At 35.5% G+C, this 25,449-nt stretch overlaps 1 protein-coding gene across 2 annotated transcripts in view; it reads left to right on the top strand.

Moving 5' to 3' along the window:
* Nucleotides 1-25,449, top strand: part of NBAS (NBAS subunit of NRZ tethering complex) — a 178,948-nt gene that overhangs the window by 6,449 nt on the left and 147,050 nt on the right. For both annotated transcript variants that reach the window (XM_042803171.1, XM_042803170.1), the window contains exons 4-15: nucleotides 1,203-1,280; nucleotides 2,384-2,431; nucleotides 3,614-3,657; nucleotides 4,107-4,240; nucleotides 5,015-5,148; nucleotides 5,266-5,364; nucleotides 13,428-13,566; nucleotides 14,423-14,488; nucleotides 18,089-18,217; nucleotides 21,658-21,721; nucleotides 23,161-23,354; nucleotides 24,475-24,732. In XM_042803171.1, coding sequence (XP_042659105.1) covers nucleotides 1,203-1,280; nucleotides 2,384-2,431; nucleotides 3,614-3,657; nucleotides 4,107-4,240; nucleotides 5,015-5,148; nucleotides 5,266-5,364; nucleotides 13,428-13,566; nucleotides 14,423-14,488; nucleotides 18,089-18,217; nucleotides 21,658-21,721; nucleotides 23,161-23,354; nucleotides 24,475-24,732 — 1,387 coding nt within the window. The remainder of the gene's footprint in view (nucleotides 1-1,202; nucleotides 1,281-2,383; nucleotides 2,432-3,613; nucleotides 3,658-4,106; nucleotides 4,241-5,014; nucleotides 5,149-5,265; nucleotides 5,365-13,427; nucleotides 13,567-14,422; nucleotides 14,489-18,088; nucleotides 18,218-21,657; nucleotides 21,722-23,160; nucleotides 23,355-24,474; nucleotides 24,733-25,449) is intronic.

The raw sequence follows: 25,449 nt of genomic DNA, 5'->3' as shown, positions 1-25,449 counted from the left end.
ACTGAGATAAATACAGTGTTCCTGGAGAATTTCAGTTCTATGGTTATACTACTCTGTTGAGGTACTTGGAAGGTTTGAAGATACCAGTTCTCCATTTTTAGGTGTATTCTGTTGATTTTGAGATATATGGAAAGGGACATTAATGTGTCTCCCTGTGAAACAATAGTATATTTGAATCCATCAGGCAATGCTCTTTTCCCTATTACTGGTGTTCTACTCTATTTTGCTCCTCCTCCCACCCCCTCCCCCCTTTTTGTGTGTGTGGGGGGGAAGGAGGCATGGTGTTTATGCACTTCATGCCATTATATAATTCTAGTTGTAAGAATTCAATTGCAGACAGAATTGCCTTATTTTTATTCATAATAATATTTAAAGTCTGATTTATATCTTTTATAATTGATTCTAGTTGCTGTTTTTATGTATTTAATAAAATCATTTGAGAGGGATCTTGGGAGGCCTCTGGTTTAAAGTCCTGCTAAAAGTAGGGAGAACAGTGAATTCTGACTAGGTTCCTTAGGGCTCTGTCCAGTGAGGTCTTGCAAAGCTTAAAGTATAGAGATCCCAAAGACTCTCTGGGCAGCCTGTTCCAGTGCTTGACTTCATAGTGGAGAATTCTTTTCCTTGTCAGCTTGGAACCTCCTCTGTTCTAGAATCATAGAATCATTTAGGTTGCAAAGGACTTTTAAGATCATCAAGTCCAACCATTAACCTAAAGGATTGATCGCTGTTTCTTATGCTTCTGCCATTCACCTCAATGGCTCCCATCTCTGTGGTAAGTTCCTAGGTATCAGAGAGCTGCTGTTTGGTCCCCCCAGAAGCCTTCCCTTCTTCAGGCTAAACAAGTACAATTCCCTCAGCATTTCCTTGTAGGGCAAGTGCTCCAGTCCCCTCACTATCTTGGTGGCCCTCCAGTTTGTTGCTGCTGTTCTTGCAACAGGGGGGCCCAAAACTGGCTGCTGATCAGAGTATAAAGAGTGATGAGTAAACAATCAGTTCCCTTAATATGTGGTTTTGTTCTGTCAATACAAACAAGGTGGTTGTTAGCTTTGTTGTTGGCAGGGTGCAGTGTTGTTTCATGTTCAGTTGCTAAAACCTTGCAGGTGATTGGTTGCCTTAAAGCTAAGTCATCTAGCATGTGTATTTCAGGTACTGCTTTTGTTAAGTGTATGATCTGATTTGATCTAATATTTTTGTTATTTCAGCCCTGCAAAGTTTTCTCTGCCCACTGGACTCGTTCGTCTAGTTAGTAAGCAGATCAACTGGCACCTAGTACTTGCAAGGTAACCAGCTTATATGCTTTTCCATTTTTGGCAGGGCTGAATGTATTAACGCTTCCTCTCCTTCCCCTGCCATCCCCATTGGTAACAATGCTGAGATAATGTTGTGCTAAAGCCATGTTATTTTTGGTCAAGAGAAATAGTGGAGGCTTTCAAGGGTAGCCTTAGGAAAGAAAGGCCAGTCTGCTAGCTAGGGGCTTCCATGCTGCTTTCCTTCATTTAATGCATCTCTCACTCAGGCCTGAATGTCCTCCTAGCTTTTGAGGCAAAGTGGCTTGCAGTGTAATAGTTCTCAAACTCAAGTCCTGAATTTCATTAGTTTAAGACCTGTGACTTGGCAGGATATGTAAGACAGATTTCTTATTTTAAAATTTGTGGAAAGTGAATACATACCCTCAAGACTTTTCTGCTATTGTATGTGCAGAGGAGAAGTGAGTTCTAAGCGTAGAACCAGCTGCTCAGAAGTAATTTTAGCAGCATCAGTGAGATCACTGGCTTTTAAAAATAACCATAACTATGTACAGAAAAATGCTTAAATGACATGAAGATACTATGGAATGTTTTTTAGTTTATGATATATTATTGCTGAACATGATAAGTGGTTCAAGCCAGATCTCTATACTGTTGAGAGAGATGGAGATTCTTGAGGGAAGTGATGATCCCTTTTGATATGCAACATTCCAGTTGCAATATTTTATGTTAGGTACAAAGACAGGAGACCTACTCCTAAGGAGACAGTGTAACTCACTGAAGTATGATAGTTGTTTATTTCAGATAACAGCAATACCTGAAAATATGTATTGCTTTATTAAATAATCTATAAGTAACATCTCATTCTGACCTCTCCAGCAGCAAGATTTTAGACATTGTTTATGCTTTCTTAGTGCTACTAGAAAAGTGAATGATATATTTCAGTGACATGAATGGAATCTTATTACAGCACTGAATTTTTTTTTGGTATAAAAATTGATATTTCCCAAATTGTTTTGATTTATGAAAGATGAGATTTATATCTAACCTTGAAGAAAAGCACCTAGAGCTCTGATGCACATTCTGTAAGGATGGGACTTTAAATGAACTTTCACACCTTTATTTATGTCTTTCAGCAATGGTAAATTGTTGGCAGTTGTTCAAGATCAATGTGTAGAAATAAGGTAACTTAGTATTATCTTTTACTCCATGACTACAGTTGCAGAGTTCTGAGAATGTGGTTTTTAGTAACTTACTAACTGTATTTTAAAGATTTTTCTGTGTTTTTTTTTTTTTTTTTTTTTAATGCTATATATTGTGAAAGTAATCCTTGGAATAATCTTAAAATATACTAGCACTTAGAAAGCAGAAGCCTTCCTCCTTCTTAGTTCTTGGCCGTTCCCCATTAAAAAAAAACAAAACAAAAAAAAACAAAAAAACCAAAACCCCCCAAAAAATCCCACAACAAAACACCTCCCCTTCACAACCCCCCCGAACTATAAATGGTATAGATAAATTTCTGTAAGTACCTATCTGTATGTGTCTGTCTTCAAGATGTGAAAGAAAAGCAGTCTATTTGCTTCAAAATACTAAACCCAAATCATGGTCTTTCTAACTTTACCCTTCTGTTCCCTCTAGAAATTCTCTCCTAATAAACAGGACAAGGAGCTAGTATTCTGCTTCTCTGTAGAGAAGCTGGCATGTATAATACCTCACCTTATTTTACAAGTAATGTGGATTGCCGTAAAGACTGATGCTTTCCTTTTTTCTTCTGCTCTTTAACAACAAGCTCTCCTTTGCCAGTTCAAGAATACATTTAGTTGTAGAACAAATCTTGATTGAGTGTGTTTACTTGCTTCACAAAAATCCATTTGCTAGAAGGTCAGACCTTCTATTTATATGTAAAAGAAGCAAGTGTATGAAAATTGTTCAATCAGAAGTGGTGTGGACACCATAAATGTCAGCTTATAGGCTATAAAATAAATCTTGTATTTCATCTGTATTAATGTAACTATATTCTTGCATTGCTTCTAAAATTGTAACCTAGAGAATACTAACTAGGTTTTTTTTCCTAAAGTTACGTGCTGAAATTCTGAAATGCTGCTATCCTATTTTAAAGAGCATTACTACTAAATGAGGGATCTTAGTATTTGTGTTGGGAGGAGGGTTTCTAAAATACTTTTGCTAGCTACTGTAGTTGCCTAAGTGTGAAGGCTACTATCTGCCATTTTGAACAAGTAGTTAAATAGATGCAGGCCTTTGAATTGTGCACTTAAACAGAACACTATAAAAATGCTTTATTCTGGAAAACTGAATAGTGTTTTTTTTTTTTCTTCTTCTTAAACCATATGAGTCTTTTTCTGCAGGTCTGCAAAAGATGACTTTGGATCCATAGTTGGAAAATGTCAAGGTATACAATATGGCAACCTCTATATCATTACTTAGTGTCATCATTGTTTATTGTTCATGCATTGCTAAGTGGTGGTGTCAGTTTACTTTAAAGATAATGTTGTAACTTCTTAAAGGAAATTAGAAAGAATTTATTAATAATTTTGCTTTGTGACTAGCTCCATTATCTTCATCTTCCCTCCCCCTCTTCTTTCTATGATGATTAGCATATAAAACCTGAATCTGAAATGAAATGATAGTTAAAATTAAAAGGATTGGGAGACATAGCAGATGTTGGAGATGGTGTGAAGTTTTTCCTTTTTTTTTTTATTTTTTTTCCCTCCTTTTTCCTCCTCCAGGCTAAGCTTGTAATGATGGTAGGAACCCTGCAATTTTTGATGCTGTTGACTTTTTGTTCCATTTAAGGGATTCTATTTATATTTAATTTCTAAATAACATCCTTTTCCATAGTGCCAAAGGATCCTAACCCTCAGTGGAGGCATGTGGCATGGAGTCATGACTGTACATTACTTGCTTATGCTGAAAGCGCTGGAACAGTTAGAGTGTTTGACCTAATGGGTAGTGAGCTTTTGGTCATTTCACCGGTAAGTGCTCTCTTAGATTAAATATGAGTAAAATAGAACTTTTCATAAGGATAAAGAGTAATTTCCACTCTTTGGCCTTTTTTAATCATGGCTTACTTTATACTAAGGTCTTACTGTATGAATACCATGCACAAATGTACCATAAAGTGTTTACCGTATGATGGATATATTATACTTCAAGTTGTGTAGCACTTGCAAAAGATATCCTTTGTTCTGTTTTATCTAGTCAGAATCTTAATCTTTCTTTTATTTTTCTTCAAATTGTGATAGATCTGCAGGTATATCAGACTGAAAGTATAGAATCACCTAATTAGTATGTGTGCAAATAATCACAGGTTACAAATCTGCAGTTTATATACAGTGTCACTTATAAAGCAAGAAATATTAAATATTGTTAATAGAGCAATACCAGGTTGTTGTTTGTTTGTTTGTTTGTTTGTTTTTGTTGTGGTATGAGAACAGATAATTACTGTTGATTTGCCCCATACAATGTATTTTAGATTTAGCAGATACAAAGCTTGTAATAAACTAATTTGGGAAGGTGGCTCAAGTGTATCCCGTAGTATATTACAATAAAGTAATAAGATTTCTTCAAAATCATGAGAAAAGGAAGTGTGTTTTGTTGCTAATACAAACTATGAAACTATTTTAAAATACATTTTTATACAATACAGTAAATTTAGCTTCCTAGTCCTTTCATTAACAAAGATTTTTTTTTTTTTTTTTTTAAAATCCTCTTTCTCTCTCCATGTCTGTCTTCATTTTTGGGTAAAGACAGCAAGTCTTCCAGGAGATCTGAGTTATGCTATTGCTGGATTGATCTTTCTAGAATACAAAGCAAGTGCCCAGTGGTCAGCTGAACTGCTTGTTGTTAATTATCGTGGAGAACTGAGAAGTTACCTTGTAAGGTAAGCATAAATTTTTACTTGTTTTGAGAAAGCACAGTGAACTTCAAAGGATTTCTTTCCACTCTTTAAAGAAAATAAGTCTGAAATAAAATACGTATTTTTTTTGTCCATAATTAGTGTTGGAACAAATCAGAGCTTTCAAGAAAGTCATAGTTTCAGCTTTAGCAGCCATTATGCCCATGGAATAACTACTGTCATTTATCATCCTGGTCACAGGTAAGTGTTCTGTTTGCTACCTGCCAGTAATATGGAAATAATGAAGAAAAGTGTCAAAATAAACAGTGGTGTGTGTTGAATAAGGAGGGGGAGGAAGAAAAATCTATTTTAATACTGTTTTTTAGTGAATCGGTAATAGCAAGTCATGTATCACTGTACCTATGAAAAAAGCCCTGATTGGTAATCTCACTTTACTAGTGGAATAATGAAAATCAAGTTGTGTTATTTACTGTTGGAATACCTTATATAAGCAGCATTTTTTAGAACATCAGGTATAGCTTCAAAAGATGTTTCTGAATTTGATGGGAGTAAAGGGTGATGTATAAGTTTGGTTGGTTGACTGTGTTTGGGTGTGGTTTTTTTTTTTTTTTTCCTCTGTCTGAATTTGATTTCTGGACTTGTTGGCCAGCCCATTTTCCTGGGTGTCACGATTGGAACTGCTAGGCTTTGGTATTTGGAGTTGCCTTGTGATGTGTTTTATCTATTAGTAATGTGTTGGGTACAGATACCACACTTGACATATGGGCTAATTATCTTCCTGCTCTTCAACCAGATGTTGTTGGAATAGGTCCTGATTATTTTAAAAAGGTGTCTCCTTGTTTAATACCTACTTTTTATATAGCAAGATAAACTCAGCAACTTATTTGTCCATTTCTCTTCATTTGTACGAACTAAACTTCCTTCTAGATATTTTTATTCTATTAGATCTACTAGGATTGAATTTGTCAGCACAAAATGTATTGGTTTATATGGAAATTAGTCTTGACTATAGAATACTGAAAGAAACTCACTGTTTAAAATCTTGTTCTCATTCTTTAGTGTTAAATGAACTGTCCTATCTATCTTAGGAAATAAATGGTTATTAATGGGAAGTGATGTTCTTCTAGCTTATTACTTTGAGAGATTAATTTTGAGTATGGTTTCTTCTTTCTATCTAGTTCATATCTAGTAATTCCACATAATTAATACTCGGTGTACTAAATCTAGAGCTTTGAGGTAATAGGTGTGGGTATGGAGCTTTGGTAGCACTGCCTGACCAGACAACAGATCAGACCAGGGTTAATGGTTCTTGACACTTGTTTCCAAAGTTATCTTTTCTGCTCCTAATATTAGGGAGTGGATGGATTATAACAGTGAGTGTTGCAGAGAATATTGGCTAATATTCAAGAATGGTCAAATAATTACTCTGACAATTATAATAGATAGATATGCTTGCTTTTCATTCTTGGTGTGTTTATGAGTAAATGATGTCAGAACTGTTAAACTCTTATAAAGGATGAAAAACATTAACAAAATATGTAGAAAATCATCTGGCATAGTTGTCAACCAAATAGTATGGACATTTCTTTGTGTGTGCTAATGGCAGTGTCTTGTCATAGAAGTTTAAAAGGAGAGAGGGGGGGGAAAAAGGAAGGCAAACATTTAAAGTCTTGTTTTTCTTCTTTCTTCCCATCTCCAAGAGAAGTAATAGCTTTGTTTTTCCTACTATTCTTACAGGATCTTAAATTAATGTTTCTAAAACTTGATATTAATGTGGAGTAGAAGTACAGGAGACAATGCTGGTATTGTACTTAAACCAGTTTATTCAGAATATTAGTAACTAATGTTATCTTTTTATGGAAACTTATGGTTGCCATATTTTTTTTGTTTTGCTGTCTATGCCATATTTTCAAGGGAGAGAAATGCCCTTTTCTGACATTAAAAGATGTAGTTATATCTGCTGCAGAAGTAATAGGTTTGTGTAATCTGTTTAGCATACATATTCAGGTATTACTTGTTTTTACCAGGAAATATTACGATTCATTACACGAAAATAAAAAGTCAGGTGAAGTCCCCTGTGACCATACTATTTCCTGCTGTGTGCAGCCAGTTGACTGACTTAGTAAAGGTGAAAAATTGATGCTTGAAAAAATACACAACTGGATGGAATGGATGGAAAGCAGAAAGAACTGATGTTTTGCCCTTCATGTAGGCAAGTCTTTTCTGTTTTGAACTTACTCTGTGGTAGAGAACTTATAAATTTGACATAAGAGAAATCTAAATTCATGAGCAGAATCTCATGCTGAAATTGTCTTGTTCTCAAAAAAGCAGAAGTTGTTGAAGGAAGGCAGTTTTCTTAAATTGTGAACACTTCAGAGTTTTTATTTTCAGTAATGTGAATTTATGTCACTTAACATAATTTTGACTTTGTCACTTTGTGCTTTCTTGCATTTGATTTAGTTTCAGATTTTAAAGTTATACTCGTCTACTTCCACTGCTTATAAGCCTTGACTTACTGCACTCTATATTACTATGTATTTGGTTGTTACCTATTAAAATGCAATAAAATAGCACTTAAGAACTTAATACACTTAATTTTTTCAACTAGATATAATAGCAAAGAGAATATGTCAGCAGGGAATGTATCTGAATCTGTAGAAAACTTGAAACAATAGCTTTGGGGAAAAAGTCTAATAATGAGTTTTACTGATGTTGAAAATTGTTATATACTTTTATTTAGATGACTAGTGTTGGAGTTCTCATGTGACCAAGCCTTTATCTATGATGGGATTTATGTTGCACTTTAGTTGACAAAGCTTAAATGTCTGCTTCAGTGTGAGCTCTCTGTAGGCTCTAATGGAAGGTTCAACACCTGCTTATTTTTCATATATTAATCTGGAGCTGAATGTCTTCCTTCAGGGGTATCTGCAATTGCTACAGAAAATGTTTTATATTAGAGCCTAAAATTTCTGATTAATGTAGGAGATGAAGGGTTTTAGATTCAGTACCAAAACTGACGAGTGAAGAGTTGTGTAGAAGTTTCAAGTTTTTCTTGGATGCCTCAATTGAACTTGCTGTTCTTGAGACCAGTATTATGCTAGAGATCTTCAGCCCAACTTTGTGCAGACCTTTTAAATAGAGTACAGTTGAGGTACTGCAAGGGCAGCCATTTTTTTGAGACTGGAGGAACCTCTGGAGATCATCTAATCCATTCCCCTTCACAGCAGGGTGGACTAAGCAGGTTGCTTGGAGCCATGGCCCCACACATCTGTATCCTGCCTTAAGAGAATGGTCTGTGGCAAGGCCTCTGATGTGCTGGGGTAGCTGTTCCAGTGGGTGCTGGGGATTGATCCTGGTGGTATATCACCACAATTGCTGAGAACATGTACAGAGAGAGTTTCTGGCCATCCTTTTCTGCAAACAACTACACAAACCTGCATCCGTTGGCTGTGCTCTAGGCCTTACATAGGTCTTTTTCTACAACTTGTGGACAGGGTTCCTGACCCTTATTCATGAGTCAGGTGGAACAAAAGCTCAAAGCACTCTTTTAAACAGGAACAGCTGGCAGACCTTGTTAAAAGCTTCTAGAGCTTGCTAGCTAGTGCTTCCTGGCAATCACAGTTATTGTGAACTTCCTCAAAGACTTCCCAGGTGTCCTCTGATGAATGCAGAAGTATGTAGATTAAGAGGATCTAGAAACGGAGCCCAGAAACTGCTGCACAAACTGTTGTGTGCAAGCTGTTGTCTGTGTAGAAAACATACTCAAAAATAAAAAAAATATTTAAGATTTTAACATTTAAGTGCTAAAGGAGGTTGCATTGATATTCATAAGAGTATGATAGTAACTTCTAAGAGGGGGAAGTTTTGTCTATTAAGTTAGTGTTGTTTTGACCCATCTGGAATAGCATAAAGCTACAGCTGATAGAGTGTGATTTAAGAACCGAAGTATTTGTCCAGGAAAAGTAGTTTTTCACATTACTGGGACAAAAAAAGTTGTTGGCATGCTGTCTTCTTCAGACTAGGACGAACTTTAAAAAGAAAAAAAGTAAACATGGAAAAAACCTCTCCTGTTGCTGCTTCTAGTCTACCTGTCAACTTGTTATTTTGGAGTCACCTTATGTGCAGTCCTGAAAAAATAATTGGTAAACAAGGCCAGATCTTTGCTGAGGCTCTCAGGAGTACCTTTCATTTTATTTTGATGCCAGTGGTGGTGTTCATCATAGTTGCTGCCCCTGCTGTTGCATTTTGCTCTTTGAAGAGCTTTTTAAAATTTTAAGTACATGCTGCCATGATGAATTTCTCTGCAGTTCTGGGAAAAGGCTCTTTGTCTTGAGGTTGTGTGTTTTGTGTGTGTCTAAACTGATAGGATATCTTCATTCCAGTTGTTACTGAGTTTTGTTTATCCTGAAAGATACGTCTGAATTATAAGTATATTTCACTGTTTGTGACAGTTTTTCCAAAATTTCTTTGAAAATATTTATCTTGATGGAGATTTTCAGAGCTCCTTTAGGTAGTTTTTGAGCTACTGCTGTCACTGTTATTGACAATTCTCTTGGTCTTTGTGCTATGATTTGTCTCTTGGTCACCTCTGTCACAGTGTGGTCAATTGTAATTGAGTTCTAGTCACTGCTGTTGTTTTTAATTCAGTGACATGTTGCAATGAAAGCTGGAGCTTATGGAAGAATTCATGTGCCCATGGATGGGTACAATGATAGATAAATTAATCTTTCAGATTATGCCTGCAGTCCCTTGGTTATTAGTTATTGACATCCGTGTTGTAGCAATTTCATGAAGTTCTTGTTTACTCATTTTTATTTTTTTTAAGTTTTCTCATGGTCAGGTTGTGAGAGACACATGTGAAACTTGCTTTCTGTGCTTCATGTGTAAAGATTGACCTTGCCAACATGTTTCAGAGTTTTAAGATTTGATTTCATGTTGACTTATATTAGACTGTGTGCTCAGATACGAGTGGCCTAACAAGCTTATTCTTGACTAGCTAAAATGGACATAAACTGCATCATGTACAACAGAGTAGGTTAGGTTTTAGAACAAAATGCTTTTTTGAGCTGTTACAGGGAATTTCATGTGGTGTGTTATGTGTCTGCTGAAAGTTTGTTTGGTAGAGGTGTGTGCTGCAAAATATTTGAAAACTTGTTACTTCTGAGGAACTTCACTTAAAAACAAGGAAAAACTATATAGCATGACTGAAAGGTGGCTTTTTTATGAGTTGTGAGCACTCTTATGTTCTTTGATCAGTGGCAGTGTGTTAGCCTTTTCTGATAGAATGATTGAAGGCAGAGGAAAGTTGCAGAATGGAAACATTGGGGAGAAGGAAAATCAAAAATACACATAAGAGAAACAAACAAATGGATTATTAAGTGTACGACATTTAATCTGTGGAATTTTTTCAAGTGCACTTTTCTGCAGTAATCAGCAGAAAATTTGATAGTAAAATACTTTGTGTTGTTCTGAGAACTATGGTGTTTATTGGTGGCTGTACGTCACATGTTACTGTTTTCCATGTTCCTGAAGGACTGGTGTTTTTCTCTTCAAACCCTCCGCAGTAAAAGTCACTTTGTTCATGAAAGAATAAAAAACTGTTCAAGTAGTTTCTAATATTCATTGATGCACCAAAGTTGAATGAAGTTAAACTTGCTGTATTTTTATGCTTGATTCTTCTGATTTCCTCAGCTGCTTGAGTGTGGAATTGCTTAAATATTCTGTTTTTCAATGTCTGCCTTTCCATTATTGTTACTTTTAACTAACCCCTGTAGTCTTTGAGTCCTGTGATATAGGGAACTAACTGCTTTGCAATTCCTTAACAATCCTGTTTACCTTGAATGTTATTTTGATGCCTTGAATGTTCTCTTGAAACTTGTTTATTAGAGACTTGTGCCTAAGTTTATCAGGGATTGGTATTTGTGAAGGACTGTGTGTTAGACACAGGGGGAGATAACAAGAGTAACAGTGTCAGCTTGACCATAAAACTGGTTAAAAGGCTCCTGAGATAGAAAGTACAAATAGAGCATGCATGAATGGCTCAAGTTCATCTAAAGGACAGAAGAGGAAGAGGAAGGTAAGACCCCTGAAGAAGTAAACGACCACCAGAGGCAGATCTGAGTCTGCACAAACTAACCCCACCTCGCCTATGCATATGTATGTTTATGTTGTGGAATGCCATTAATATGTATACCTGCACAGCATAAATTTTTGGCAAAGTATGCCGTTGGTGTACAAGCTAGGAGGAGTGTTTCCCCTTGCACCCAGCACTGCAATAAACATGGTTTCCGCGCTTCACTTGCTACCAGAGACATCATCAGATGGAGCCGGTGCTTTGTATGACTTGCAGAACTAAGTACTCGTACTCTAATTCTGGGTTAAAGTTGTGCCTTAGTAAGTTCCTCTGAGTTTCTGTCCAAATGTTTACTTGGGAATTGCCTGACCAGTTGACCAGAATGGACAGCAAGTATCAAAACCAAAGAGTTGGTGCTGATTGGAAACTGTTAAAATGTAAAATAACTTGGTTTCATTTAACGTGGAAGGTCTGCGGCATAAAAGGCTTAATGCATTCTTATGTTGCCATCTTGTTCAGATAAGAGGTATGCACTGTAGGAGTTATTTGGTATTTTAACACTGGAATTGCTGTGCTTACAGCCTTATTCTCAGTTTAGCAAGTAGTATTTATGGTGAAATTTCTTCTGCAGTCTACATAATGCTGAAGTACAGTCATCATTTGCTGCTGTGTCTGGGTTGGAGTTTCTCACTGCTTGTCTAATGCCATGCTTTGCTAATTGTTGTCATCTTCATAACCTGATTGCTTTGCTAAGTATCTTCAGGAAATCTATCATAGGTGAATTTTATGTCAGCTTTTTTCCTATGTTATTGCTACAAGAAAATGTATGCTAATTACTCAAGATGCATGTTTGCTCTCACATGCTATTCGGGTTACCAGTTTTAAGGCATCTGAAATGTAATCTGTGCTACACGTGGTAGATTTCCTTGACTCTGATAGGAATCCATTTGTTCTGTAAATGGTAACATGGTTTCTTCGTGGTATACTACAGCAGGAAACCACTGCCTCATGGATGCTCAGCCAGAAACTTTATGTACTCTAAACAGCACTTCATTAAGAGAGAAGTAGTTACTCTTATGATGGTAGACTGAGTCTCCTAGTGCTATTTCTGAGGAAAATAGTGAAAATTACTTTGTTTTTCTGTCTTGGGCAACTCTTTACACAACAAAATAACTAAACCTCTTAAACCTCTTAGGAACCTTAACAGACTGTAAGCATCCATGGTATAAGTCATCTTGCTGTATGTGAATAGCATAAGACTTGAGAATGTTAAATATGTTCTACTGACCTCTTAAAGGGGATTAAACATGCAAGGAATTTTTTTTCTTTTTTTTTGCTTTTTTCTCTCAGTTGACTTTTGCAGGAAATGTTTTGAAATACACTGACATCAGAGCTGAGAGCTATATGAGCACCAGCTGCTAGGTGGTAGAGCATTTCAAGAGTAATGTGGACTTTGGAAGTGTTCTTGGGGCTGAACTTCTGATTTTTCCAATCTATGCCTTTTTTGTAGTTACTTTACTTCTTGATGGGTTGTTCACGGGGAGTGATGCTTCTAAACAAACATAGACATCTTATTGTTAAAGTAATCATTAGTTAAATATAAAACTGAGTGTTAAAAAGGTGGAAGGGCTTAAAGGTAAAATGTTTTGATACATTTTTTAGTGGTAACTATCAATATTGTAAGAGTCCCTTCAAAATTGTTTTAAAATGTGTGTAACAAAATTATTGCATGCACAATTATAATTGCTAGCATGGCTTGAGAAAATAAATTGAAAAACCTTCACGCATTCGGTTTCTCAATAAAAGAGAAGTAGCTTTTGCACCACTTCTGAATAAACAGAAACCTAATGCTTAAACAGAATGGCCAGAACTTTTCACAAGCTTAAACTGTACTTGTTATCACTCAAAGGTAAGGGAGAAATTCAAATCTGTAGTCTGACATTTTATTTTAAATGTTGGGAATTATGCCTTATTTGGAAGGCTAGAGGTGAGAATGAATAGGGATAAATGCCACAAATAAGAAGTGTTGCTCAAGTAATATTTAAATCTTTTTAAACTTCAGGGTGTTTATTCAGAGACAAAGCTTATCGGGGCTGTTATGTATTTTAGTGTACTTAGTCTTTTTGTAACTGCAAGCAACCTACTATAGTTCTGACTTAAGACAATTAAAAAACCCCCACATTTATATGGCAGTATATGAAACCATAATATGTCTTTATATATTTTACAGACTACTTCTTGTAGGAGGCTGTGAAACAGATGAAGATGGAGTACCTAAAGCAGCTGGTTGTGGGATATCTGCTTGGAGAGTTCTGTCAGGCTCTCCCCATTATAAGCAGGTCACTAGTTACGAAGATGACATTAGAACAGTAAGTGTGTTTCATCATTTTATTGGATGAATATTGTTACTGGCAAAATTATCTAACTGGAAGTTCAATATGAATCTCTTTTTGAAAAAATAATTTAATGCAGTGTTTTGCTATTTTGTAAGCTATGTGAACTTCCAATAAGTTATCTCATCCTTCACCATCTATTTTTGCTTTTTCTGTAGTATGACTTGAACTTTTAAGTTCTTGATTATCACCTGTGGTTTAAAAAAACAAACAAACAAACATCCAAAAAAAAAAAAAAACACCACAATACAAACCACCAAAACCCAAGCAAAACAAAAATAAATGAAATGTGGAAATACACAAACTCATTAGTTGCTTACTAGGGTATGTTAGTTGTATTTGTTGGAAAAAAATCCTGTTATTTTTGTCTTTGTATTGCTTCATGACAAAAGACAGCATACCGGAAATAAATGTTTCACTTTAAGTCTGACTCCTGATTATTTTTTTTTTTTTTTTTTTGTTCTTCTGGTAGAAGTAGACGTCTGATTTGATAACTACTACACTGTGGGTATACTGAAATCAATTTACAGTATACTTGGATAAATTCCAGTATTTACTCTTATATAGGTATTGCTTAGTATTAGAAGTGAGCTGTTAATTTAATTGCAGATGGGTAGTGCTTTTCTGTGGCATGTTACATACCTAACAAAATGAGCAAAGTTATACAAACTGCTTTTTATTATCCTTGCATTATTTTAAAGTAGGCAGTCTTACGGAAGTTGAAAGAATCCTGTAGAGTTGTTTTAGTACTTTAGATATGACTTAGTTTTTGTTGCATAAAACAATGTATGAGATTGTCTTTTTATTATATGATGTGTTTCTGTTCTTACAGGCACAGAGAAGAGGATTATTAAGGATTATGAATTTAAGATTTTACAGCAGGAGGGGAGCAGAACAGGTATTAAGGTTTAGGTCTACCTCAGAAATGTATTTTACTAACAAAACTGTCCATTAATGACTGCCTGAGAGACTGACTGAAAGTAGCTTTTAATTTATGCAATTTTAGAATTAGTTCTATAATAATTAGATAATAAGCTTTTAGTGTTAAATGGAGTAGCTTGTCGTTTACTTGGCTTTTTTTAAGAATCCAGTTAGTTTGTCTGCTGAAGCTTGAATCTTGGGTTCTCAGCATATTGACAGGAACAGTTCTAGAGATGTAGAGTTCAATATTAAATGTAAACTCTTATTCAAAAAGGAAGGTATAAAAAGCCATGTAGTTACCTGTTGATGAATGTAATGATCATAGAATGTTAGGCGTGTTTATATATTCCACAAGAAAAGACTAGACTGTGATGATGTTTTTTAAATATATACCTGAGAGAGAGATAAGAGCACCAAAACCCAGCCTTCTGCACTACTCCATTTCTACTAGAAAACAAACAAAAAACCCCTCACCTTACAGTCAAAAATTTTTCTACAATGTGGGAAAGAAAAAATGAGTGTATTCAAACTAATCATTCATGACTTAAATAGGGCAGACACAGAGACTTGATTTTTACAGTTTGTTTATGAGGTATGGAAACATTTTGCTAAGTAGCTTCAAAGGTTTATTATGGGTCAAACTTCTACTACCAGGACACAGGCAAAGTTAATGAAACTGATGATAAGAGTCAACTTGTTCTTAACAAACCGTGGGTATGGGTCTTCTATTCTTCTCTCCCCTGAATAAGTGTTAAATCTTGAGTGTCATGCTGAGGTATAGGTCTGTGCTTTCTATATGGCTAAGGCTTTGCACACAGTGCTTGTGGTTTTATTTTACATGCCATAGGAACTACACAGGCAGAACTGCACCACCTTGTCCTAGCTCTTGTCTACTAGTTGTATATAGCCTTTCTTTGGTTGCCTTTTTTAACTCCCTTTGCCTCCTTTAAAAAACAAAACAAAACAAACCCCAAACAAACAAACAAAAAACAACAACAACAAAAAAAAACAAGTAAAAACCCCAAAACAAACAAAGAAAACCAAAACCAAAAATCTTATTTTCCCTTTTCCTTTGAGGAAAGCATAGTAAAGAATCTGTCAACCTCACTGTGTTCTTCTGAGAGGAAAAATGGCTGGTCTGAAGTTATATGGACTTTGGAAATTATCTTAATAGATTTTTGTGATGTTTGGGTGACTGGCTAAAAGAAGAAATTGCATGCTTGATTTGAAGGGGGAAACAAATCTTTCTGAATCTCTCAAGTGTGGAATGGGGAGAGATTTTATTTCCTTCATTGAAAATATAAAGGAGAAGGCTGAAGTCAACTTTTTTCACTTGGAGGGCTACTGATGAGTGCAGCTATAGTATACTTCACCTTCACTACACTTGCCAGCACAAAATTTACAAAGAAAAGCAGGAATTATTAATCCCTGAATGTTTTAATCCAATTTTGGAGATTATCATTTAAATATGTGAGGTACAGTTTATACTCTTAGTGGGAAACTGGCAACAGTATTAAGATATGACAGGCACAGCAGCTAGGGACTTCTATATTAAAAATAGCTATATTAGGCTTTGATTCTTATTGTTGCTAACTTAAATGACACTCATAAATGTGAAGTGCCAACCTGCTGAGGTTTTCAGTATCTTGTTCTGTGGTTCCCTTAAATTGACATGTTGTTGGTAGCATTGCCTGCTTTGCCTAAGGACCGATTAATTCTATAGATAACAGTGCTTGGCTGGTAAATTTGAATGTGTTAATGGCCACCCAAAACCTAAATGTAACAGCAAGAGAATTACTACTGAGTAAACGTTTAACTCGGAAAGATCTTTCTAAGAGAATTACCATTAGTAGGCATGTACAATTCCTTGACAAACTACAGTAGAGACTGCAGTACTGTAGCTGTTTAAGAATATAATCAGACAACACTTATGAATTTTTTCTAATATAAATAATTCTTAATTGGCTTTAAAAAAACCTCAATAATGCTTTATTTTTCAATTGAAAAAAAAAAAAGCCACAAGCTTTTTAAGCTTTGATTTAAGCAGTGCTCTCAATAGCTGCAAACCACTGTACAGCAGTGAGCAGATTACTCGATTGTTATTGTTTCTGTGGCATAGTTAGAACTTCAAATAGCCCAAGTAATTAAATAAATAAAAAACAACAAAAAAAAATCCCCAAAACCCAAATCCGAACAAACATATCCCAAAAGAATATTATCTTCAAATGATAGCCACCACAAATGTTCTGTAGAAACTCCATTAAAACTTCTTAATCGTATGAACTCCTAGTAACTTTTCTGTACTTCAGTTATCTTTTGGGTATTTTTCAAGAGGGGAGGTGCTGACTTAAAAAATGATTATCTGCAGACTTGGACAGTTCTAACATTATAGGATGAATTTTCATTAGGAAATTTTTGAAAGTGAATTGCACTAACAAATGGGATTTTATAAACAGTATAATTTTGGGGAATGTACATTCTGCTGTCTTTCAGTGAAGATGACTCCCTGAGAAGCTAATGATCTTTCTGAAAACCTAGAAGTTGTGTTGGGGACAGGGGGAATAAATATAAATTGTATTTTCAGAAATTGTTATGCACTGCCAGTGGCACTAAGTTTGTCTTCAAAATTTGAGTTTGTATTTAGAGACTCTTGTCTTGTGGACATAGTGTATAGGTCCAGCTGCAACTGTGTGGGACTTCATGAATCTTTAACGAAATACTTGGTTACAAGTATGTTTTGCCTCTTAAAATATTGAAAGCTGAAGGAAAACTTAATCCAGGAACATTGATGTTTACTTAAGAGATATTGAATTATTTCATCTGTATGGACTTAATCTGATGTTTAATATATTGTTGTTTAGTCTATTGTTACCCAGAAGATTCTTAAATTCCAATTCAGTGTCCTGAAATTAATAATATGCTCCTCCAAGATCTCTTCATCTGTTTATCTTGTGTATGTCTTGTTTCCCCCCCCCCCTTTTTTTTTTTTTTTTCTCCTCAGTTGTAATAATGCTCATCCAAAAGTTTGCTCCCGGGGATGAAGAGCTGTGGTTTGGTAACAGTCTTCCTTGGGTGAACCTGAGAGGCAGGACAGTAGAAAGCTGAGGCTGCTGAATGTTTTCTCTGGACAGAGAACAAGCCACAGTTTTTCTTCCAAGTAGCTCTGCAATGCTGTCTGTGGTGTTCTCCTAGGAATGCCACACTGTCCATTTTATTTGCTGTATAGTAATGTGATACAGAAGTTCATGTTGCTAAAGATTTGTTAGTGTTATGGTAGTGTTCTTCCTTTATATGGGTTGTTTTTAATCTTCCATGCCACAATCGATATTTTTACCTTTTATTCTAACTTTTAGTATATTTTTCTTAAAGTTTACAACATGTTAAATTTTCAGGATGGAAGACTGTATAATTTTTTTTTTTTTCCTAAAATAGAAAAAGTAGTTTGGGCTTTTGGGGTTTTTTTGGGGGGTATTCCTTGATGTGTAGGGTTTTTTGTTTGTTGGCTTGTTTGGTGGTAGTGTTTTTTATTTTTTTTTCTTCCTCATTTTTTTTACTTTGCTTATGTAACGTTTGGCAGGATGGAGTTTACAAGATGAGTATTTCTCCTGATGGAGCTCTTCTGGCAGCTATTCATTTCTCGGGAAAACTGACGATCTGGTCTATTCCATCTCTCAGACAACAAGGAGAATGGGACCAAACTGATCAGGTAAGAAGGCTATAGATATTTAGACACTTGCAGTATATATCTTAAACCTCTGGAGTTGTGTTTTCCTAGGAGATGAAAGTAGTTCAGATAACTGTGCTTTGGTTGCATAATACCTTTCTGGTCAACTGTATTTTTCAAGAGCCCTATATTTACTTTTAGAATAATCTTTCTATGTTTTAACCACAAGCCTTAAATTTGAAAAATTAAGAAAAAGAACCAGTTGTGTTGCAGTGGATGTTTCATGAGGCATTTTGGTGCTAAGTAGGTAACGCTGATAGAGGTAGACTGAAATGCTATTTTAAAATTTAAGGACACCAGCACTGGTATCTTTGTTTGAATGGTTGAATCCAAATTCTGCTGGATGTCTAATGTGTTCATCTGTTCCTCCCTCAAAATTTACCTTACCTTCTGCCAGGTGGCGCTCCAGAATAGCTTGTTCATCAGACTGGTATTAGTAAATTTCATGCTTTCTACAGGAATTGTTTGCAAAAGTAGGTAGGGGAACTTAAGTTAGGAATTGCACAGACACAGTCAAACTTTTATGTGACAAGTGTGAATTTAAACACTGGGAATTGAAAACTAATTAGTTTTCAAAGAAAATTCCAAATAACTAATACACTTTCTGGGTAAAGATAACACTAATTTAATGAGGAAAATATATCTGCATTTTGAAAAGTGACAGAACTGAAATGATGCACACCAGTATATGAAGTATTCTGGTTTTAGTCCAGTTAATTTATTGACTAATAGATATGGAAAGGCTTTTCACTTGAAGTACCGTGTGTTATGTTCTAAATCTACAAGACATGAACTGACATCAAGTCCAAAAAGGGTAACCTGTCAAATGGGATCTTTGGTCATTAGACATATATGGAACAAATTACAACCAACACTTCCTACGCAGTATTGATCTCAGATGGTTTTATTGTACATAAGTGTGTTTCTTGTTAGAAAATTATTGTAGAATGAAACATTTGCTACTTAGTAGTACACAGTTGTGTTTTAGTGCATATGCTGAATAATAAATTCACATGGTATCATTAAATATTTGCCATTTCTGATTCTTTATAATTTCATTTTGCAGGGCAGATTTTTGTACAATGTATTGACTCATTTAGAAACTCCAGTAGAAAAAAAATATTTCCTCCAGTTTTTGTGACTGTTCTAAATTAAAGTTTATACATTCATATGAAACACAGACACACTATACTGAATTCCTCTGCAGTCTATGCATTGTGCAGTAGGTACTACAAGATCCACAACAAAAAAACTTCTTTGACATCACATATAGGCATAGACTTCCATAATGAGGAAGAGGGAAAAATGAAGGAAGACATCTTCCTTTGTGTATCGTGATGACTATGAAGTTAAATTAACATTTTCAAGAAAAGGTACAAAAACGATAGGCCAACTTTGACTGTAGGAAACACTTAAGTCTATAAATACGTGTAGAGATAATGACATGTTACTATAATGAATACCACTAGTGTGCTGTTATCTTCTTGATTTGACTGCAAGAGCAAGACTTTTGACTCGGAAGCATGGATGCAGTGTTGTGTAGCTTAAGTTTTGGTTCTTATAGGTAAGCAGTCAGATCAGGTTAGGCAGTACTGACTGTGAAACTCTTCTGGGTCTGACTGGGATGGAGTTCATTTTCTTCACAGCAGCCTGTATAGTGCTAGGTTTTGGATATGTAACCAAAACAGTGTTGATAACACACCAGTGTTTTAGGTATTGCTTAATAGTGCTTACACAGCTTCAAGGACTTCTCTGTTTCTCACTGTTGTCCCCCTGTGAGTGGTTTGGGGGTGCACAACAACCTGGGAGGGGACACAGCCTGGACAGCTGACCCCAACTGACAAGGGTTATTCCATGCCATGTAATGTCATGATCAGCAATAAAAACAGAGCAGAGGGAGTTTTTGGGTAGGTAGCCACGGTTCAGGGAGTGGGTGGGCAACAGTCTGCTTGTTGCAGACGATGAATGATTGCCTTTACATCACCTGTTCTTAATTTTGTTTTTTTTTTCCCTGGCTTTCCTTTGCTTATTATTGTTGTTGTTTGTTTCCTTTGTTTGTTGTTGTTATTATTATTGTTATTATTGTCTTTATCTTGACCTATGACTATTCTTGCTTTTGCTCTCCCTATGTTGTCCCACTGGGGAGGGGAGTGACGGAGCGGCTGTGTGGTGCTTAGCTGCTGGCTAGCATTAGCCCACCACAGAAATATAGTTGCAAGCTTCTGTAGGAAAGTACTTTTTAAAAAACAAACACTGGAGCAGAATTGTTGTTTGTTAGCAAAAGTGTTGTGCGTGTATAGGTATGCATATCTATCTATATCTGTTTTTAATGTACACTTCAGATTTTTGTAAGAGTACAGATTTTGCTCAAGGATGCTTGCAGTGAAATGTATTTTTTCTTTCTTTTTTTAACAAAGTTTTCTGAAGCAGTTTTCAGGACTCTTATCATTTAGTGAGGGTGATATAAATGAATACTCATTATTTGACTATTTTCAGAATGATTTTTCTATGTAAAACTAGTGTCCAAGTATAATAGAATATTTTCAAAATGTGTGTGATTCCTACTTAATTGTCACCCAAACATATTTGTTAAATTAACTTAAACTGGCCTCATGTTTACTTTTAATTAGTAGATCCTTCTTTTTCTACTAAAAAACTGTTTGAAAATCACCTTTTGCTTGACCCAAACTTGCTTCAGTTGTTTGAGCTGTATAATCTACCTATACTTCCATTGCATTGCAGTTAGGGGCATAATTATTATTATCTATATTTGTGTAGTTTCCATGTATTCTGATATTACAAAATAAAGTTTAGGAAGAGAACATAACAACAGCTTACTAATTCTAAACATTGCAGTGCATCATTAAATAATGCTGTTTCTTTTCTTTTGCTGCACTAGTCTTGAAAGGGGCATTATAATTATGAAAATAACCAGAGTAAATACTTCTAGCACTGTACTGGGGTGGTACTCAGGAACACTACACAAAGCAAAGAGGAAGACTGTTTTGGAGATTCTTCTGTTACACGCTTGCAGTCCTATACATAGACATGAAAAGCAAACATTTGGTGGGCTTCTGATTGCTGGAGAGCCTTTATTTCAGAAATCTTTAGGGTATGATTACTGTTTAATGCTGACTAGGCCAGGTCTGATGGTACACTTGTTTTCTAATATGGTGATTTATGAATCCAGAATTCGATTTTGCTATGATTTTTTTTTTTTTTTCATTTAACTGTATGGAGAAAAGTATAATGTCACTACATCAGCTGTATGTTTTAAATTAAAACTTTTCCTGAACATATGGGGAGCATTTTCATGGAAAAATTAGTGGGTCTACAATAGAGTAAATATTCAGATTGTCTGGGTAACAAAGATATACTTGCATATAACCCTTTTTTTGTCTTGCACTTTTTTTATTTTTTAGCCGGGTTATGATGAGCTCAACCCAGACTGGAGACTCTCTAGTGAAAAAAGAAAGAAATTAAAAGGTTTGTGGTACAGTTAGGTCATTATTTTATACCATTGTGTTGTTAAAAATATTTATACAAATATACAAAGACCTGAAATGGCTTAATTAAATCTCAGTTAGAATAATTGCCAAAATTGTATATATGATTTGAATTTGTTGCATGGCATAGCTACGTGACTGTCACAACAGTTCTTTTTAAAATCCTCTCTTAGGAATACTTTTGTAGCCATAACCATAAATAAGACAATATTTCAGTTAGTACAGGACTTCATTTATTATTGATAATGTGATTATGACTCTTGTAGAATGCTGACCATTCAGCAGATGTCTCAGCAGCCACTACATCATACTGTTGTAGGTAACACGTTATTAGAGTCGACAGTCTAAAACCTAAACTTACCTTTGTATGAGTGTCTTATAAGTCGTGAAAGCTAATATAATTTCGATATATTAGTTTAAAATACTAAAACAAAATGACTTGTTTATTCTGACTGGATTTGCCTCATGTCAGTTTATATTCTTTTCCCAAAATTCAGGTTGCAGTGTGCAGCCATTTATCACCTGGTTATTGCATGGCTCTTCCAAGAGTGCAGAGATCAATAGCTGTTCCATGATCCATTCACTGCTGCTTGTATATATCTATATTATTAAGAGATCCCTGTTTCTTTGTGCTATTCTTCTTGGTGATTCTGTCTTTGGGTTAATTCATCTGACCTTCATGGGTAGGCTGCTGACTAAGCACTGAAGTGACAGGAAAGTGACAGGATGATCTGTTTGTCAGTGCTGTTTGGGGAAAGATCGTTTTCATCACAAAAATGGGAAATGACGCTGGTGAACAAATTGAGCTAATTCATGAGCATTTTGTCCCAACATCCAGTCATCATAATCAAGAGAGTCTTAGAAATGACACAGCTTCCATCCTCAGTGGTGGTGACTTTTGTTTGTTTTGTTGGTTTAATCTTCTTAACAACCTCATCTTGTAGACTGTTTCAGGAGCCTTGTTTATTAATCGTCACTTGGCCTCAAAAGCAGTGTAGCCTTTTCTGATTTTCATCAGTATTATGTTCGATAGGGAGACTTGGTCAAGGATGGCCTAGGAAGTATTGAAGCAGGTCTTTATTAAATACCTAAAATTTGTCATATTTTCTGCAAGTAAATCAGTTTACTGTGAATTCTTTTTCAAAGTAATGTTAAAAAATTAACTGTATCTGCAATTAAGTTTTTTTTCTTTTATCTTCCTCAACAGCTTTATTTAATGCAGAACTGATTTAGTAGAGTATAATTGATCCAAAATACAAACTTAGTGAACCTAGGATGCATATATAATAATAAATGTTTGCTAAATTAGGCCATCAGATGAAATCTCTCAGTAACTGAAGTCACTTCTGTTCTTATCTGGTGCTTAAAGTTATCTTTCTTTTAATGGTGTGTTCTTATTTACTTGTTTATTTCCTTTAGATAAAGAATCCTATTACTCATTGGTAGATGTAAATTGGTGGGCGGATAATTCTGTCATCTTGGCTCGGTGCTCTGGAGCATTGACTGTGTCATCAGTCAAGACATTAAGAAACTTGCTGGGAAAATCATGTGAATGGTTTGAGAGTTCTCCTCAGGTCACTTCAGCTCATGATGGTGGATTTTTAAGTCTGGAGGTGAGGAATGTGCACAGGCAGCTGACCTTTTCTGGAACGCAGTAGAACAGTTTTCTTTTGTATATGTAATCCTCAGAGTGTTTGTGTGTGTGGTGTGGTTGGAAAAAAAAAAAAAAAAAATATTTTACTAGTAGAAAAAGTGATTCTGTTTCCTTATATCTAGATAGGTATTGCAGTGAAATTCTGAACTTACAGCAACTTAACTGTCTTAATAAAAACTTGGTTGTCAAATAACTTCTGGAAAGTAGAAGCAAAACTCCTAGAAGGCTGAGTCTGAATGAGAGACATCTTGCTGCAGGAAACAGTTTGTGTTGACAGTTTTCACTGCATTGTATGTTAGTGCATTTGAAGAATGCTGCAAGCATCCCTCTCTCATTTTGAAACAGATGCCTTTTACAGAGGGAGTATATTTAAAAGAAATGAGGAACGCATTTAAATTAAGACAAAGCCATGTAAAAGATATATTTTTTTCGTTTATATTTAGTAGGATTCCAGGAAGGAGTAGAACATAATAAAGTTAACCAGGAATTTTCTTTGGAACTTAGAAAATTACTCTTTCCTGAGGCTTACACAGAAATAGGTCTTAAACAAGTTAAACAAAAGTTGAAAAGAATATTTAGCAGAACTTCTCAATACATACCAAAGCTTTCATGTATGTTTTTGGAAAGGTTTATTATTCTGGAAATAAGATACAAGCAGTGACTGGCACATTACAGCTGAAGAATATAGTCTGAGATTACATTTGCATTGAACAGAAACCCTTGCTTTAGATGGCTAAGGGTTGAAAACACTGCTGTATGCTGCACTAAACTATATAGCAGTGTACAAAGATGTCTCCATAGTTCTATCCTGTCTGGGGTGTTTAGAACATTTAGTGTAATAATGCAATAGTATTAAGAAGCCTTCACTCCCGCTTCAGTAAGTAAGGATGAAGCAGGAGACAGATGCAGTCAGGGTTTGTGGAGCATGCTAAGCAAGCTGAGAAATAAAGGGTTTAAAGGAGAAGGGGAGGAAGGATGTTGATTCTGAAACTGAAGTGGTAGACAGAGATATACTCAATTCTCACCAAACTACTTGGGGTCTACTAGGTGGACATTTCATATTCTCATTTTCTGTGCAGTGTGAGATAAAACTTGTTCCAAAAAGATTACGCTTGGAGAGCAGGCCTGGTGATGAGGATGAGGGAGAAGATGATTCTGACTCAGATGATGAAACTTCTGCTAAGGACAGATACTTCAGCTACCTAAAGCAAGGACTGTACTTCGTGACAGAAATGGAACGATTTGCTCCTCCAAGGAAACGTCCACGTACTATTACAAAGAATTTCCGTCTTGTTAGTTTGAGATCCACGACTCCAGAGGAACTGTACCAGAGAAAAGTAAGTATAGAAGGAAAGATCATATCTCTCCTAGTGAGATTTATTTAGAAAGAACTTTTTATTTTTATTGTGATTCTTCCTGTATTAACAAAAGGATTTATGCACATATTTCTAAGGGTCTCCTAGTTGTCAGTGTTACGTAATCAAAGGCACTGTTGTTTAAAGCTAGCATTATAATACTTCAAATAAGGTGATGTTTGCAGGTCACTGAGGAGACACTGTATCATTAGCTTGGCCAGACTTGGAGGTGTACTCATGTGAGTGTTTACAAATAATGGAAAACCTGTCAAATACATTGAAGGTAATTACTTTAGCTTGTGATTGGCCAGGGAATGGGTTAATTTATACTCTGATGTGAATGTAGTTTACTTGCATGTTTTTTTCGGGTATACATACAAATTAAGCCTGTGACTCGCTCATACTGAACAGATTTAAGACTACTCTGGACAGTACTTTGTCTAGGCCATTTCAATTGTACTGATTGTAAACCAGCCCACTTTTATAGCTGTTACAGTTTCCAGAGAGTGCTGATGCCATACTGGTTACCAAAATAACTTCTACCTTTTTCTTGAGGAAAAACCTGTGATTTCCTAGAGGTGTCCATCAGGTCTGAGTCTTCCTCATCTGTATCTTGAGCCATTCTCTTTTCTGCCTGCTTAAGCATATACCCACAGTAATTATCCTGCTACCTGTTTCAACACACAGGATTTATAATTT

Source organism: Tyto alba, unplaced genomic scaffold (genome assembly GCF_018691265.1).
Source record: "Tyto alba isolate M040663 unplaced genomic scaffold, T.alba_DEE_v4.0 Super-Scaffold_40, whole genome shotgun sequence".
In the NCBI taxonomy this organism is placed as follows: Eukaryota; Metazoa; Chordata; class Aves; order Strigiformes; family Tytonidae; genus Tyto; species Tyto alba.
Note: the sequence above shows the minus strand (reverse complement) of the source record. Positions and strands in the feature narration are given on the sequence as shown.